Source organism: Elephantulus edwardii, unplaced genomic scaffold, assembly GCF_000299155.1.
Source record: "Elephantulus edwardii isolate Elephantulus edwardi_28Jun2011 unplaced genomic scaffold, EleEdw1.0 scaffold00554, whole genome shotgun sequence".
Taxonomy (NCBI): Eukaryota; Metazoa; Chordata; class Mammalia; order Macroscelidea; family Macroscelididae; genus Elephantulus; species Elephantulus edwardii.
The window spans coordinates 24,991-40,758 of NW_006400304.1; the positions used below are offsets into that span (position 1 = coordinate 24,991).

The window sequence follows — 15,768 nt, forward strand, 5'->3', positions numbered from 1 at the left end:
TTAGAGCTAGGGATTTTGAACATTTCTTCATGTGCTTGTTGGCCATTTTAATGTCTTCTTTGGTGAAGTGTCTGTTCATATCCTGTGCCCATTTTTCTACTGGATTATTTACCTTTATCTTGTTTTGGTGACATTACATTCTTAATATGGACCACTTTCTGCTGTTGTTCAATCAATTCTGCCTTATGTTAGTCCTATGTAGTACTATGTACTCCTAGAGTGAGTTGGTTACTGTTCATTATAACTAGAATAAAAGAAAACTACTTTGAACAATCTTTCCATTAAGGATAATGATGGCATTTATATAAACTTTTAATGGAATTTTACTTAGATATCTGACTCAATCTATATCAATCTTAATATTCACTGAAGAAAAGCAATCACAACAATTATACATAACCTATTGTTCAAATGTTAATTACATGTGTCAACAGCTCAAGAAACACTGATGAAGAGGTTCACCATCAATATTACAACTGTGCTAACCTATCCTTGGCTAGTTACAACAAAGGAATAGAAGCCAAAGGGTAACCACGTCAACCACCACATGAGCCTTAACAAGGAAAGGTCAGAAATGCCTCAGGACCAATAGAAGCTCACTCATCCTTGCAGGTGAGTGGTGGGATCTTCTCAGTGGCATGAAAGGGGAGTCCTGCAGGCTCTTTTTCATACTTTGCTGAATTAGCTGAGTCCCGTTTAGAACTGGCTGTGCCTGACAGAGATTAGCTTGTGAGCCTGTGTGAGCAATGATGATGGAGAGAGCTTGTCTTTTAAAGGAGTCTCCTAAATAACATTAAAGGAACTGTACAGGCCCTGGACAGGACATACATCTGAGAAGGACATGAGCCTATCAGACTAGCACTCATGAGATATTAGGAAATATAATGAAAAGGAGGAAAAGCACAATCTTAGGAAGAAAACAGAAGGGCCTGCAGATCACCTATGAGGGTGGGCTAGGGTCATGACTGAAGTTCATCCTCATTTGAGAGAGGCAGTATGGTCCAGCGGAAAAGAGCATGGACTCCAAGCCAACTATCCTGAGTTCTATCCAGCACTTAGGACTGCCGTGACAGGGAGCTACTAACTTGACTTGATACCTTCATCATGTTCAATATGGAACAACGTCACCACTTCATAGGCCTGACATAGAGATAAAGGAGTTATTGTATGCAGTGCACCCACTAGAGCTCCAAGAATTCTGGCTATACCTCTGCTAGCTTCCCCTCACCCTAATTCCAAAGTGTGTTACTAATGATTTCCCTGCCTGAGACCTTCAGAGTAAACTTGTGTCTAAAAATGAATATAAACATTGCCTAAGAATTCCTAGCCTTCCACCTCCAACCACTGGGTAAGCTATGCCCTCACCTCCTGAGACCATTTTCCCATAGTTTTCCAGCATGAGGTTCCAGTAGTGCTCCTTCTGAGTAGAATCCAAGTATCTCCACTGCACCTGGAAAAAATACAATATCATGCCCTTAAACATGGTGCCAAAGGAAGGTACTTGACAGTGCCTAAAGGAAACATGAAAAGGAATGAATGTGCCAAAAGAGCCTAAGTACCAGGAGGTAAGAGAAACTTTGAGAAAGATATTAATGGAGGAAGTAACCAAGAACAAAACTACAGTCCCTACTGCAGCATGTCTAGTTCTGAGTTGCTGTTGTTGTTATGTGCCGTCAAGTTGCTTGCGACTCATAGTGACCCTATATACAACAGCCCTAAACTCTCCTCTATCCCTTGCCAATCTTACTGTCTCTGACATGCCTATCCCCATTACCTCAGTGACAGAATCAATCCATGTCCAACACGCCTATCCCCATTACCTCAGTGATGGAATCAATCCATCTCATCAAGGGTCTTCTTCTCCTGCACTGTCCCTCCACCCTCTCGAGAATGACGTCCCTCTCCAAGGACTGGTCCTTCCTTACAACATGTCCAAAGTATGTCAAACGAAGCTTCAGAATCCTTGCCTCCAAGGAGCAGCCTGGCTTCATCCTCTCCAGGAGGAACTTGTTTGTTCTCCTGGTTGTCCATGGTTCATTCAATAGTCTTCTCCAGCACAAAAGAATAAATTCTTTCTATCATCCCTAGTCATTGTCCAGCTCTCTGATGCATACCAAGTAATGGCAAAGACCATGTAGTTCTAAGTAGGCAGCCTTAAAGATTTAACTTCTTTTTTTTCCCAAAAAAACCCCAGTAATTGTTTTATTTATTAATAATAAAGTCATTCAAAAGAAAGGATTTAACTTCTATGTGTATTTTTTTTAAGTTTTATGTCTTTAAAGGGAAACTCTTCCTGTTGAATGTATAGCATACTAGCAGTATGTTTCTCAATCTCCCACATTCTTTTTCTACTCTCTAAACAACTTAGTGTAAGAAACTCACATGCCCAATAATTAAAATGAAATCTAAAAATCCCAAAGTATAAAGAAAACTAAATGGAATTTGTTGCCAGTGCAAATTTCAGAACAGAGGGAATCATCAACATTGAAGCTGACTGTGTTTAAGCTCCATCCAGAGACAAGACTGGTGTTTTCAGAGAAAGTGAAACACAGCCCTGTAATTTCTTAAGAATCCTGGGTTTAGGATATGGCACTCATACAATGGATGAGATGTCATGAATAGGGTAGCCTCACAAGACATCTTTAGGAAAGTTCTCTCATGGCTTAATGGTAAGGAATTGCACTGCCAATCCAAAGATCAACAGTTCAAAACTATAGCTGTTGTGTAGGAAAAAAAGAGGGCAATCTCTTCCCATTTGATTTGTGAATTATAAAAACCCACTAAAGGGTCAGTTATGTGTCAGTTCCAACTGTTGTTGTTGTTGTTGTTGTTATGTGCCGTCAAGTCACCTGCGACTCATAGCGACCCTATGTACAACAGCCCTAAACTCCGCTCTGTCCTGTGCCAATCGCACTCTCTCTGACACTCCCATCCCAATTATCCCAGTCACTGAATCAATCCACCTCATAGAGTGCCTTCCTCTCCTGCACTGTCCCTCCACCCTCCCAAGCATGATGTCCCTCTCTAAGGACCGGTCTCTCCTCACAACATGTCCAAAGTAAGTTAGACGGAGCCTCAGAATCCTTACCTCCAAGGAGCTACCCGGTTTAACCCTCTCCAGGACAAATCTGTTTGTTTTCCTAGCAGTCCATGGTATTCTCAATACTCTTCTCCAGCACCACAGCTCAAAGGCATCAATTATAACTAGACAGTTCATAACAACAATAAATGAAGTAGAGGGAGTTCTGGTGCCTTCTCTGTAGATAACTGTGCTGCCAAGCCAGACATGGTGCTTCTCTGGTGGTTCAAATACACAACTGGCTCCACAGGACAAAGATGGGGAGTCTCCACTCATGAAATTTACATTTTCTCAAAGCCTGCCAGAGTGTCAGATAGGAGTCAGTACTGACTCAACAACAATGAGTTTGAATTCTGAGCTGTGCAGAACTAAAGACTCAAAAGAGGAAGTCAATGACCTTCAGCAAGTTGTTAAATTTTTTGGAGCCTTAGTCCTCACCTAAATTCTCATCAAGAATGGGGTGGGGAAGAATCAGGTTTATAGATCCCTCCTGATCCTTCATCTGCTTTATGAAATACTGCACTTGTAATTCAAGGTATTCATCAATCTATTGTTCTTATGTGTTGAGTCCATTACATCTCACAGCAAACACGAGGGAATGGGGGAAAATAGAGGTAGTTGAACAAATAAAGGCCAAAAAAAATTTCTAAATGTCTTGAGAACTAGAAACTCACATCCAAGCTGAATGAACCTCAGTCATAAGATACATAAATAATTTCTAGGTACACTGCTATCAATCTTTTAAAACCAGAGAGAAAGTGAGAAAATAGTTAAAAAAAGGAAAACACATCACATGTAAAACAAAGGAAGAATATAGGATGATTCCACTTTATATACAATTGTAGTATCTATGACAACAAAAATCAGATCAATAGCTATCCAGAATGGAAAGGGGAAAGGCAGAGAAAGGGAAGAGAGAGGGAATGTAAAAGTACAAGAGGAAATGTACAGGTTACGACATGCTTATCATAGCTAGAGGCAAAGACCAGTGGATGGCTTTCTGAATAGAAATTTATTCTCTCCTACCTTAGAAAGCCAGAAGTCCAAATTCAGGACACTAACTCCACAAGGTTTTCCTCTGTCAGCTCTGGGGAAAAGTTCTTGTCTCTTCAATAGGTGTGAGCCAGGCATTCCTGGGTGATGTACCTCGGCCACTCTCTGTTCCAGGCCTGTGAGGTTCTCAGCACAGGACCCAGATCTAAATATATTCTCCACTACTGGATCTTTTTTCTTGGTGTTAGGAAAGTTCTCCTTCTCTAACTTGCTTCCTTCTCCTTTTATCTTTCACATGAGTGTTGTGGTTTTGAGATAAAATATGTCTGATCATATGTCTTTTCCATCTTTGTTCAGGACTTACATTCTTAGAGAGAAATGGATTTAAATGGCAATTAGAAAAAACATTGTACCTCGAGAAGACCTGAGACAAACACTGAAACTCAAGTTCCTCTGCATGTGTACTGTTCCTGTTCTCCTAATGAGGCCCTCTCTTCCACTGCACTTCTGAGAATGCACTCATTTCAGTCCTCGTGACTACTCAAGAATCCTCAAAACTGGTCAAAGAGAAGAAAAACAGAGAAACTGACTCACCTGAGATGATGCTTGGAGAAGTGAACCTCCTGAGTCTTGGTCACTGAGGAGCCTTTCCTCAGATGTGGCAAGAAGGTGGGGAGCAGTCATCACTGAAGTGAGAAAAAAGAAGTTTTAAGAATCTAGAGGCCATTCCTAGTCACTCCCCAGATCTAAATATGTTCTCCACTCCTGGATCTTTTTTGTTGGTGTTAGGAAAGTTCTCCTTCTCTAACTTGCTTCCTTCAGGATATAAAGGAAACAAACAGAAAAACATTGCCAAATTAGAACTGACACTTCCAGCCACAATTTCAAGAGTTGTACTATTATTACTAACAAAGTCTAAATCCCTCTAACATCCCAAAGACCCTCAGCCATATTCTTTCCCCTCCTTATTAAAGTCCAAAATCCAAATGGTCTAATGCAGATTTAATGTGGTTGAAAATGCAGGCATGGAATCTCCTAATCAGACTGACTTGTGTGCATCAACCTTGTTTCAAGGGGCACTGCAATCTGAATACACTTTCAACTCTGACAACAGGAACCTAATTTTCTTCAAGACTTCCCCAAGGTCATCATGAATAAGAACTGGCCCTCACCTAATTCCAACTCAGTGTCCACTTCCTCTTTGATGATGAGGCTCAATTGCTCCTCAGGCCCTGAGGATGAATTCTGAAGTCCCAGCTCCTGAGGCACCACTTTAAGACTGGCCTCTGCCTCTGTCATTTGGCAGCTTGCAGACTCCATCTCCTCAGGTGAACTTTCCTGTCCCAGAACCTGGCTGCTGATCTAAAGACAAGTTATTATGAGTTACTATAGGATGCTGAGTTGGAATTCGTGAAATCATTGTGAAGTCCAACGTCTATAATAGATTACAGGACAGTCCTTAGGGAACAGGTAACAAGTGACCTTCATTTTCACAGTAAGCAGGTATTGATGGCAATATGACAGACAGACCAACTGCTGACACTAACCAGGCCTGCAAGACCTTCAAGACAGGCCTCTGGTAAGGGGTTTCAACTGGAAAGTCTGTATCAATTAAAACTTTACCAAACAGAAACATTGGAGGGTTAAATTAGAATGGAACTACAGATTGTACCATCAATTTCTAATAGCTAGAGTGTGGAAACTCACCAACACACAAAGGTAAAGTATAGCAGCTGTGGAAGGGTTCATTGCAACTCACTGCAACACCATGAGCAGAGGAGCTCTTTAGTGTTGTTTTAGAAATCATCTTCATGGGAAGTAGATGAGAAGATCTTTCATTTAATGGTGTTACTTGATAGGTTCAAAAAACCAACTTATGGTTGTTATGTTGTTATTGTTAAGTGCCATCGAGTTGTAGGTGACTCATAGCAACCCTGTGAATGAAAATCCTCGACACGTGTGTGCATGACTTTCATCCTTTCTCCAGGTTCATAGGGTTTCCAGAGGCAAGCTATTTACAGAAGTGGATGCCACTCCTGCTTCCAATATGGTTATGTAGTCAAGTAAAAACCATTTGTACCAACCAGGGACGTGAGAGGCACACACAGCCCTAAATGAGGCAGAAGGACTCACCAGTAGGACTTAGATCCCAATACCCTCTGCTTACCCACTGCCATAGTCTCTGGGGTTCTCCCTTCAAGCTCTCCACTAGAGTCACAGCCTCCTCTCCACTACTGGGACGCTGTGCACGCACCCACATCTGGATCTCCGCAGGCAGGATGGTCAGGAACTGCTCCAACATGAGGAGCTCCAGGATCTGCTCTTTGCTGTGAAGCTCTGGCTGAAGCCACTGGAAACAGAGCTTCCAAAGCTGCCTCAGGGTCTCGTGGGGCCCAGACAACACCTGGTACTGAAAGCATCTGAAAAGCTGCCGGGCAGCTTCAGGGCTGGAGAATTCCCCTTGAGGGACAGCAGCTGATCCAGGGAGTGGGGGATCCTTTGCCTTTGCCAGTGGTGGCACATACACCAGGGCCTGTCTTAGCTCCAAAGGCATTATTGAGATTTTCAAGTTCTTTCACGACAGCAAAGTCCTTCTGGTTGAAATAGTTCTCTGGAGAAAACCAGGTCTTCACACAGCCTCTTATACGGACACTGGGGAAGGAAGGCGTTCCAGTGATGCACAGAGAATGACAGGATTTTAGAAACAAATTCATATGCCCTGCTAAGAAGCCTTGCACTCAACCAAAATCTCTGAAACTGCCCAATGGATTGACAAAAAGAAGTACTGAGACAGCTCCAACTCATGTAGACACATATTTTCTCAGAGTGGAGTTGTGCTCCAGAGTGTTGTCCAGGGCTTGCTGGATACTCATAGATAATTACTGGATCTGTCTCTCAAGACATTACTGGGTACAATCGACTTCCCAAGACTAAGTCAACAGCAAAGGACTTTAACTATTTACACAACTCAGGTTCAAACTTGGGTGCATTCTTTATTTGGAAACAATGTAGGCTTGTAGCCACAGATCAAGCAACCAACACCCTATGTAAACTGTCACTATCATCTTGTGTACTTTATAACATCCTTGGCCAGTCTTCAAATATCCACACCAAGTAAAAGAGTGCCATCTGCCTCATGAAGCGTTTTCACTACAAAAACTTCTGCAGTGAATCCTGTATCTACATCTGTCCATTTAGAGACTGAAAAGTAATGCTGGACAAGTACACCAGTGCCCTACAAGTAAATCCCCATGATGCTTCTTGAATAAACACAAGGTTGAAAAGAACAAAACACTCCTTTACAAAAGGGGCAACAAAATTCCTATGGCCTCCTTTCAATGTTGGGAAGTTGTCTCTTTGGGAAGTCATGATAAACTTATCACCCAGCTTTAACCTTGGAATCAAAGGATATTTGGAACAAATACTGACTACCTAAAAGCATACCTATTACCTTGAACTAAGAAACTATTATTTTATCGATAATATTAGCAAAATTTCCAAGGCTTCATCAAAGATAAAGTAAATACAAAATAAAAATTTAAAATATACCTTTTAATGTTTTAAGGAGAATTATTTGGAAATTATAAAACCCTTGTCAATGAACAAGTAGATCTGAAAAGGAAAAAAATAAATTTGTTGGTGTTGTTGATTGCCATCGAGTCAAGCACAACTCAATAGAACACTATGAACAAAAGGATATGAAAAACCTAAATAGTACCATTAATTGTCTTGGTCTTACTGAAATTTTCTAATCACTAAGACAAGTAACTGTAGAAAACATTTTCAATGCATATAAAATATCAAATCATGGTGTATTAGCATGTTTTCTCAGACTAAAATTACATTGTAATTCAGTAATATATTCCAGTATATAGAAATTATTAGCACTCTAATAATACAGGCTCAAAAAAGGAAATCATAAAGTAAAATGAAAAGTGAAAGATATCCAAATTTGTGAGTACAACGAAAGCTTTGTTTAGTGGAATTACTGTGTGTGCCTCAAAGTCAGAACACACCCATAGTTGGCCGGCCCTTCAGCAACTTTATAGAGGCAGTAAATCACAGGGGAGATTCCACAGCCTCTCCTGGAGCAGTTGGTGGAGTCAAACCTCGTGTCTTTGTGATTACCCTGTGGCTTCAAATCACTGGGTTACCAGAACTGTTAGATTAAAGAGATACACAGCTTTAAATAAATGAGGTTGTTGTTAGGTGCCCACAAGTCCAGGAGGACTCATAGCCAACCATAGGCACACAGATCTGACCCCTGTCTTATCCTGGGCCCAAGCAGCCTGACTCTTCGGTGGACCCAGTGGTCTCAGGGGAGAGTGGACGGCGCAAGCCCCGATCTCAGGCAGTCTGACACACTGCTGTTACCTGACCTAGTGGGCTGAGAGGAGAGGCGAGCAGGGGTGGGGGCTGGGGAGGGACGGAAGACCAGATCCCAGGACCAAAGCAGAGAACGTGCACTCACCTCCTAAGAGGACTTTGAGCGCTTCCGGAAACAGCTGCGTAGATAGTTCAGGATCCCCAGGAGGGTGGGGCGGGGCCTCAGGAAAGAGAACAAGGCCCAGATTGGCTGCCAGAGCCACCCGCCCACCTGACGTCACCACCTTCTGACTCCACTTGTGCTCAGTAAGTTGCTATGTTGTTATGTCTTGTAACTTGGACTCATAGCAAACCTGTAACCACAAAGTTGGATTCTTGCCTTGTCCTGTGGCATCCTCAATATCTCCAAAATGCTTGACGTCATTGTTACAGACATCGTCTCAATCCATCTTCAGTGTTTTCCTTCCCTAAACGGAAGCTTCACCCTTTCAATCATGATGTTTTCCTCCAAGGTCTTTTCAGTGGACATGCAGAAGAGATCATTCAGGAGACTAGACTTTATGAAGCGGAATGGGGCATCAGAATTGGAAGGAGACTCATCAACAACGTGGTTTGTACATAACCACAACTTTGCTTGCCGAACCTAAGGAGAACTTAACATCTGCAGTCAGACACCTCTCTGGAGTGCTAAAGAATGATGAACTGGACAATGACTAATGGTGACAGAAGAAGAATCGATGCCTTCAAGTTGCGTTGCTGGAGAAGAGTACTGAACATACCATAGACTGTCAAGAGAACAAATAGGTTTGTCCTGGAGAAAGTGAAGCTAAGATGTAGTTTGGAGGCAAGGATTTTGAAGCTTTGTCTCCCATATATTGGACATGTTACCGAGAAGGCCAGTCCTTGGAGTAAAACATAGTGCTTGGAAGGGTGGAGAGAGAACACAGGAGAGGAAGACACTCGATAAGCCACAGACACAGGGGTTAGGGTGAATGAGGCAAGTGTGTCAGAGCCAGTGAGATTGACAGAGGACAGGGCAGGGTTAAGGGCTATAAGTCACATGTGGCATGATGGCACACAACAACAACAACAAATAGGTAAACCCCCAATCTTGGCATTAGTGAGATGAGATGGACTGTCACTGACCACTTTAAATAACACAAAGACATGGTATGCTATGCCTGGAGTGAAAAACAGAAAAGGAATGGTATTTCATTCATACTTAAAAAGATAAATTTTAAGTTCTATCCTGGACTACAAAGGGGAAAGTTGCTGAAGTAAAACAAAGAGAGAGTTGCTAAAATAAAAGAGCAGAACAGAACATTCAAAGAGCAGCTTGCGAAGACAAGCAAAGTAGTATAATAGAACGTGCACAGGACAGGAATTGGAGAACAAAAAGTAAGAACTCACCCAGTATTTCTCAAGCTGAAAGAACAGAAAATGAATTCAAGCCTCAAATTGGAATACTGAAGGATTCTATGAGCAAAACCTTGAATGATTCAAGAAGTAGCAAAACAAGATGGAAGGAATAGACAGAGTTAAGCTCCAAAAAGAATTAGCTGACCTTGAAGTATTTCGGGGAGAAAAAAAAATCTACTGGATTCTACCTGAGGGAGAGTCTCCAGCTTGGAGAAGTTAGATTCTGAGGGGTGTCTTTTATTTACTTGAAAGCTGGGTGTAAACTGTTTGACGTTTTGGGCGTGGGTTTGTTTTTTGTTGTTGTTTTTGTTGTTAAGGAACAAGTGTAAGCTGATTGGCTGATAAGTGATCAAGAGCTAATGGTAAGAAAGGAAGAAGTTCAAGCTGCACTAAAGGCATTGGCAAAAATAAGGCCCCAGAAGTTAAAGGGATACCAGTTGACATGGTTAAACATAAAGAACTGACAGAAGTTGAACCTGGGTTTAGAAAAGGCCAGGATAACAGAGTTATCCTTCCTAATGTCAGATGGATTCTGTCTAAAAGCAGTGCATTCCAGAAGAATTTCTATGTGACTATACAAAAGCATTTTACTGTGTTCATGTATTCATCGTTAGTTCTGCTAAGATTAGTAGCAGACCAGTTATAAGTGTTGAGTCAATATTGGCCCAAATGCTTGATTTGCTGTATAATCTCAAGATTTCTGACATTGGAAAATCAAAAGGGCTGAACTCGATAGCATTTCTTAAGGTTAAGGAACTAAAAAAAAAAAAAAAATTCAAGCCACAAGTGGCAATATTTAAGAATGCTATGAGGAAGACTACTGAATGACCCAGGAAGCATTAAAACAAGAAGGAAGGAGTATAGAGTCACTGTACCGAAAAGATTGGCTGACAATGAATAATTTCAAAAAAACAACACTATCAAGAGGCAGAGGTGACGAAGGAAGAAGTTCAGGCTGCTCGGAAGGACTTGGCAAAAATAAGGCCCCGGGAATTTATGAATACCAAGTGACATATTTCAACAAACAGATGCTTCCCTGGACGTACTCACCAGGTTGTGCCAAGAAATCTGATCAACTGACTGGAAGAGATCCGTATTTATATTTATTCCCATTTAAAAAAAAGATAATCTAACATAATGCTACACACAAGCAATTACTTTGACAGAGAACTAACAAAAATACAAGCTGGGTTTAGAAGAGGTCATGGCACTAGAGACATTATCATCAATGTCAGGTGGATCTCAGCAGAATGCAAACAGTACTGGAGAAATGTCTGTGTTTCATTGAATATGCAAAGGCATTTGACTGTTTATATCATAGCAAATTGTGGCTAACCTTGAGGAAAATGGGAGTCCCAGAACACTTGATTGTGCTCATGCGAAATCTATACTCAGACTGGGAAGTAAACCTCAGAACTGAGCAATAAAATACTGCATGGTTCAAAATCAGGAAAGGAGTGTATCAGTGTCTTTTCAATGTATATCAGAAAAGATCATTTAGGAGGCTGGGCTTTATGAGGAGGAATGTGGCATCCGGACTGGAGGAAGACTCATCAACAACCTATGTTACACAAATGATATAACCTTGCTTGCTGAAACTGAGGAAGACCTGAAGCACTTGCTGCAGAAAGTCAAGGACTGTGGTCTTCAACATGGATTGAAGCTCAATATGAAGAAGGCAAAGATTCTCATCACTGGGCATCACTGCTGCACCATGATAGATGGAAAAGAGATTGAGGTTGTTAACAATTATCATTTGCTTGGCTCCACAATCAATACCCTTAGCACTAGCAATCAAGAAATCAAAAGACAAATTGTACTGGGAAAATCTGCTGTCAGGGACCTCTCCAGAGTCCTGAGAAGCAACAATGTCAGTCTAGAGACTAAGTGCATCTGATCCAGGCCATGTTCTTTGCAATTACTTGCTATGTATCACAGAGCTGGACAATGACTAAGGATGACAGAAGAATTGATGCCTTTGAGTTGTGGTGCTGGAGAAGAGTCTTGGCCACCAAGAAAACCCTCTCCTCTTGGAGAGGGTGAAAACAAGTTTCTCCTTGGAAGCTAGGATTTTGAAGCTTTGTCTTACATACTTTGCACATGTGGCCAGGAGAGATCAGTCCTAGGAGGACATCATGCTTGGAAGTGTGGAGGACAGTGCAGGAGAGGAAGAACCCAGATAAGATGATCTGATACAGTAACTGGGGCAATGGAGGTAGGTGAGTCAGAATCAGTGAGACTGGCTCAGCACAGGACAAGGCTCAGAGCTGTTGTACACAGGGTTGCTATGAGTCACAGGTGACTCCATAGCACATAACAACAACAAAAAAGTCCTCTAAATCCCATGGGTTTGGTAGATCACTGGAATGTCTCCCAGAGACACAGACCCCTCAGGGGACTGATTCACATGAGGGCTGGTATGCAGGCCAGTTTTGCAGACTGGTGATTATTGTAGACAATCAGTTGAAAGCAGGTGTCCCAAAAAGAGAGGTAACACTTAGGTCCCATACTTACACAGCTTAGGTAAGCCTCTAGTAGTGAGGGGCTTGTATCTTACCCTAATCCTCTCTCCTTACTATAAGAACTACTTCAGCACAAAATGAACAGTCAACTATTTCTAGGAAAGACGTTTTCAATGACTGACCTTAGACAACACAGAATGAACTATAACAAATTAGGGCTTACACTGAGAAGAATGTGAATCCCAGGATACACAATTTTGATCCTGGGAAACTTAAACCTAGACCAAGGCACTGTTGTACAAATAGAGCAGGGGAACACTATAGAGGGGGTTTATTTGTTCTTAAATATTTTTAAATTTGTTTCACTTTGCAAACAAAATTCATATATATTGTATTTCATTCATGTATGCTGTTTCACATATTCTTTAATTTGCATTGTTTCATACAATCATTCCTATACATTTGTGTTTTATAAAATTAATCACCATTCATCTATGCCTACTATTACCCAGTATTTTCAGATCCACATTGGTTCTTTCCTACTTTTTTCACTCACTTCTTCAGCCCACCAAACTCTGCCATCCCAATGATTCATATATACAGACAATCTTCTCACCTGTCTCCCTCTCCTTGTCTTTGGGACTTTTATACATAACTTAATAGTTATCTTAGAGCATGTGGAAATCCTTGAACAATATCACTAATAGCATATGCAAGTGAAATCTTCCTGAAGACTATAAAAAAAATGTCTAGAACAGTAGTGATAGAGAATTTCCAGGAAAACAGGCTTGGTTTAAAAAAGGAGGTGGCACTAGGGATATCACTGCCAATGTAAGATGACTCTTAGTTAAAAACAGAGTATACCAGGAAGATGGCTATTTGTATTTTATTGAGCATGTAAAGATATTTTACTCTGTGGATCACAATAAATTATGGCTAACATTGAGAAGAATGGGAATCCCAGAACACTTGATTATGCTTATGTGAAACCTAGACCATGAAGGTGTTGTATAAACTGAGCAATGGAGCACTGCATGGTTCAAAATCACGAAATGACTGTATCACAGATGTATTCTTTCTCCATATCTTTTAAATTTATATACAGAAGTGGCCAACATGTTGGAAGGACAGATGAGCAGAACTGAAAAGATAGAACACAGAATCAGCAAAACAGAAGAGAGAAGTCTCAGCACTCACTTGAATCAAAAAGGAAGGAAAAGGAAAATAGCCTAAGAATAATGTGGGACATCATCAAGGGGGAAAACAAGTGTATAATTAAAATCCAAGAACAAGAAGCAGCAAAAAAGGGCACTGAGAAAGTTATGGAAGAGTTACTAGAAGAAAACATTCCAGAAATAATGAAAAATGAGAGAATATACATAAAAGAAGCTGAGCAAACTCTGTATAGAATAGACAGCCAAAGAAAAAACATTAAATTTTCAATTAAGAAAAAAAAAGAATGCCAAAGGTCGGATAGATATGTAACAATCAAACTCAACATTAACCATCCTTTGGATTTTAATAGCAAATAAATTAAAAATTTAAATATAAAAATTAATTCTTGAATATAAAAATTTATTTTAACAATTTTTTTTAAAAAAGAAAACCACCAAGGCATATTATTGTCAAATTCACCAGAATCAAAGACAAGGAGAGAATTCTGAAATCAGCTAAAGAAAAACAAAGAGCAATTTTTGTTTTAATAACATTTTAATTATTATTTTAATGAATGTTTACAGAGAAGTTAGATTTTCATTCATTCATTGTTGCACATTTTAAGCCCTCTCGCTCCCTTCCACTTCGCCCAGTTCACTTTTATTTTAAATATTCATTCATTGTGCAATTTTCTACCTCTCCCTCCCCCTCAGTACCCTTTGCAATGATATATTTCTTATTGTGCGCTGTTGTGGTACATATTATGCCTAATCATATATTCATTTTAGACATTTCTTTCTTTCATCTGTTCAAATGCAATGGTCATTAACTACCCACTCTTATCTTAATCCCAACCCCCATGTCTGACCTGCTTTATAATAGTAGTGCTATACAGTAATCTTTTTGTGACTGAGATATTCATTCAGCAGGATGTGCTCCAGGGTCCCCCATATTGTAATGTTTTACAAGTTCATTGTTTTTCTGTGTTGCATACGTAGTCTATTGTATGAATATACCATAGTTTTTCTATCCATTCATTTGTTGATAGGTACTTGAGTTGATTCTCTCTCTTAAACATGGGTGTCCGTATACATGTTTAGATGGTGGTTATGATTTCTTTAGGGTATATTCCCAGCAGAGGAATTGCTGGGTCAAATGATAGTTCTATTTCCAACTTTTTGAGAAAGTGACAAATCACCTTTCACAGTGGCTGCACCATTTTAAACTCCCATCAGCAGTGAATAAGGGTTAACCTCTCCACAACTTCATCAGCATTCAGTGTTTTCTGCTCTGTTGAATTTTGCTATTGTTGCTGGGGTGAGATGTTATCTCATACTTGTTTTGAAGAGTAACTTATAAAGGAAAGCAACTAAGATTGCCTGTTTCTGAGAAACCACTTGAACAAGAAGACAGTGGAAGAAGGACATATATGAAACACTCAAAGAACATAACTTTTAATGAGTAATATTTTATCTAGCAAGATTGTTCAACAAATATGATAACAGTAAACCCTTGCCTTTCAAGAACTGTGTTAAGTATGAATGGTTTTAACATCCCAGTAAAGAGAAAAAGAGTAACAGATCGGATAATAAAATAAAACCCATAAATATGTTGTCTACAAGATAAACACTTAAAAAGTGAAGACACAGACTAAAATTCAAAAGGTGGGAAAAATATATCAAGCAAATTGTAAGCAGAAAAAAAGCAGGAGTAACAGTATTAATTTGGCATAAAATAGATTACAGTGTAAAAACAATCACAAAGGACAAGAAAGGATACTAAATAATTCTTAAAGGATCAATAGAACAAGAGAACATAATCCTATTTAAAATCTTATGCAGAGAATGATACACCTGCAAAACAAATCTTAACAGAATAAAAAAAGAAATAGACAACACTACGAGAAGACTTCAATATATCACTCTCAAGGAAAGATAGAACTAGCAGAAGAAACTCAACAGAGATCCTGAGGAATTAAATTACATAATCAATCAACTTTATCTTACAGATAGATAGATACCGGATAATACTTGCCCCAAAAGATCAGTATATATTATTCACCAGCACACAATGAAAATTTTCCCAAATAGATTATATTTTCAGTCACAAAGCAAGCCTCAATAAATTAAAATACATAGAAGTAATATCGAGCATTTCTCAGACCACAGTGCTACAAAATTAGAAATTTCAGTAAGACAAAAAGGAGACAAAACAAACAGGTCTCTTCTGGAGAGGGTGAAGTTGGGTTTCTCATTAGAGGTAAGGATTTTCAAGTGTCTAACATGTTTTGGGCATGTGAAGGAGGGATTAGAACTTGGAGAAACACATCATAGT

The 15,768-nt window shown here is 39.9% G+C and overlaps 1 protein-coding gene across 1 annotated transcript in view; it reads right to left on the reverse strand.

The window, feature by feature from the left end:
* The window catches only part of LOC102844493 (zinc finger protein 18-like), a gene marked incomplete at its 3' end in the record, with an annotated part of 28,276 nt that extends 21,650 nt beyond the window's left edge, over positions 1–6,626 (reverse strand). Inside the window, exons 1-5 of the mRNA XM_006903293.1 lie at positions 6,240–6,626; positions 5,245–5,434; positions 4,667–4,758; positions 1,366–1,450; positions 608–712 (exon numbers count right to left, since the gene is read on the reverse strand). Of these exons, the coding sequence (XP_006903355.1) occupies positions 608–712; positions 1,366–1,450; positions 4,667–4,758; positions 5,245–5,434; positions 6,240–6,626 (859 nt within the window). The remainder of the gene's footprint in view (positions 1–607; positions 713–1,365; positions 1,451–4,666; positions 4,759–5,244; positions 5,435–6,239) is intronic.
* Between the last annotated feature and the right edge of the window lie 9,142 nt (positions 6,627–15,768).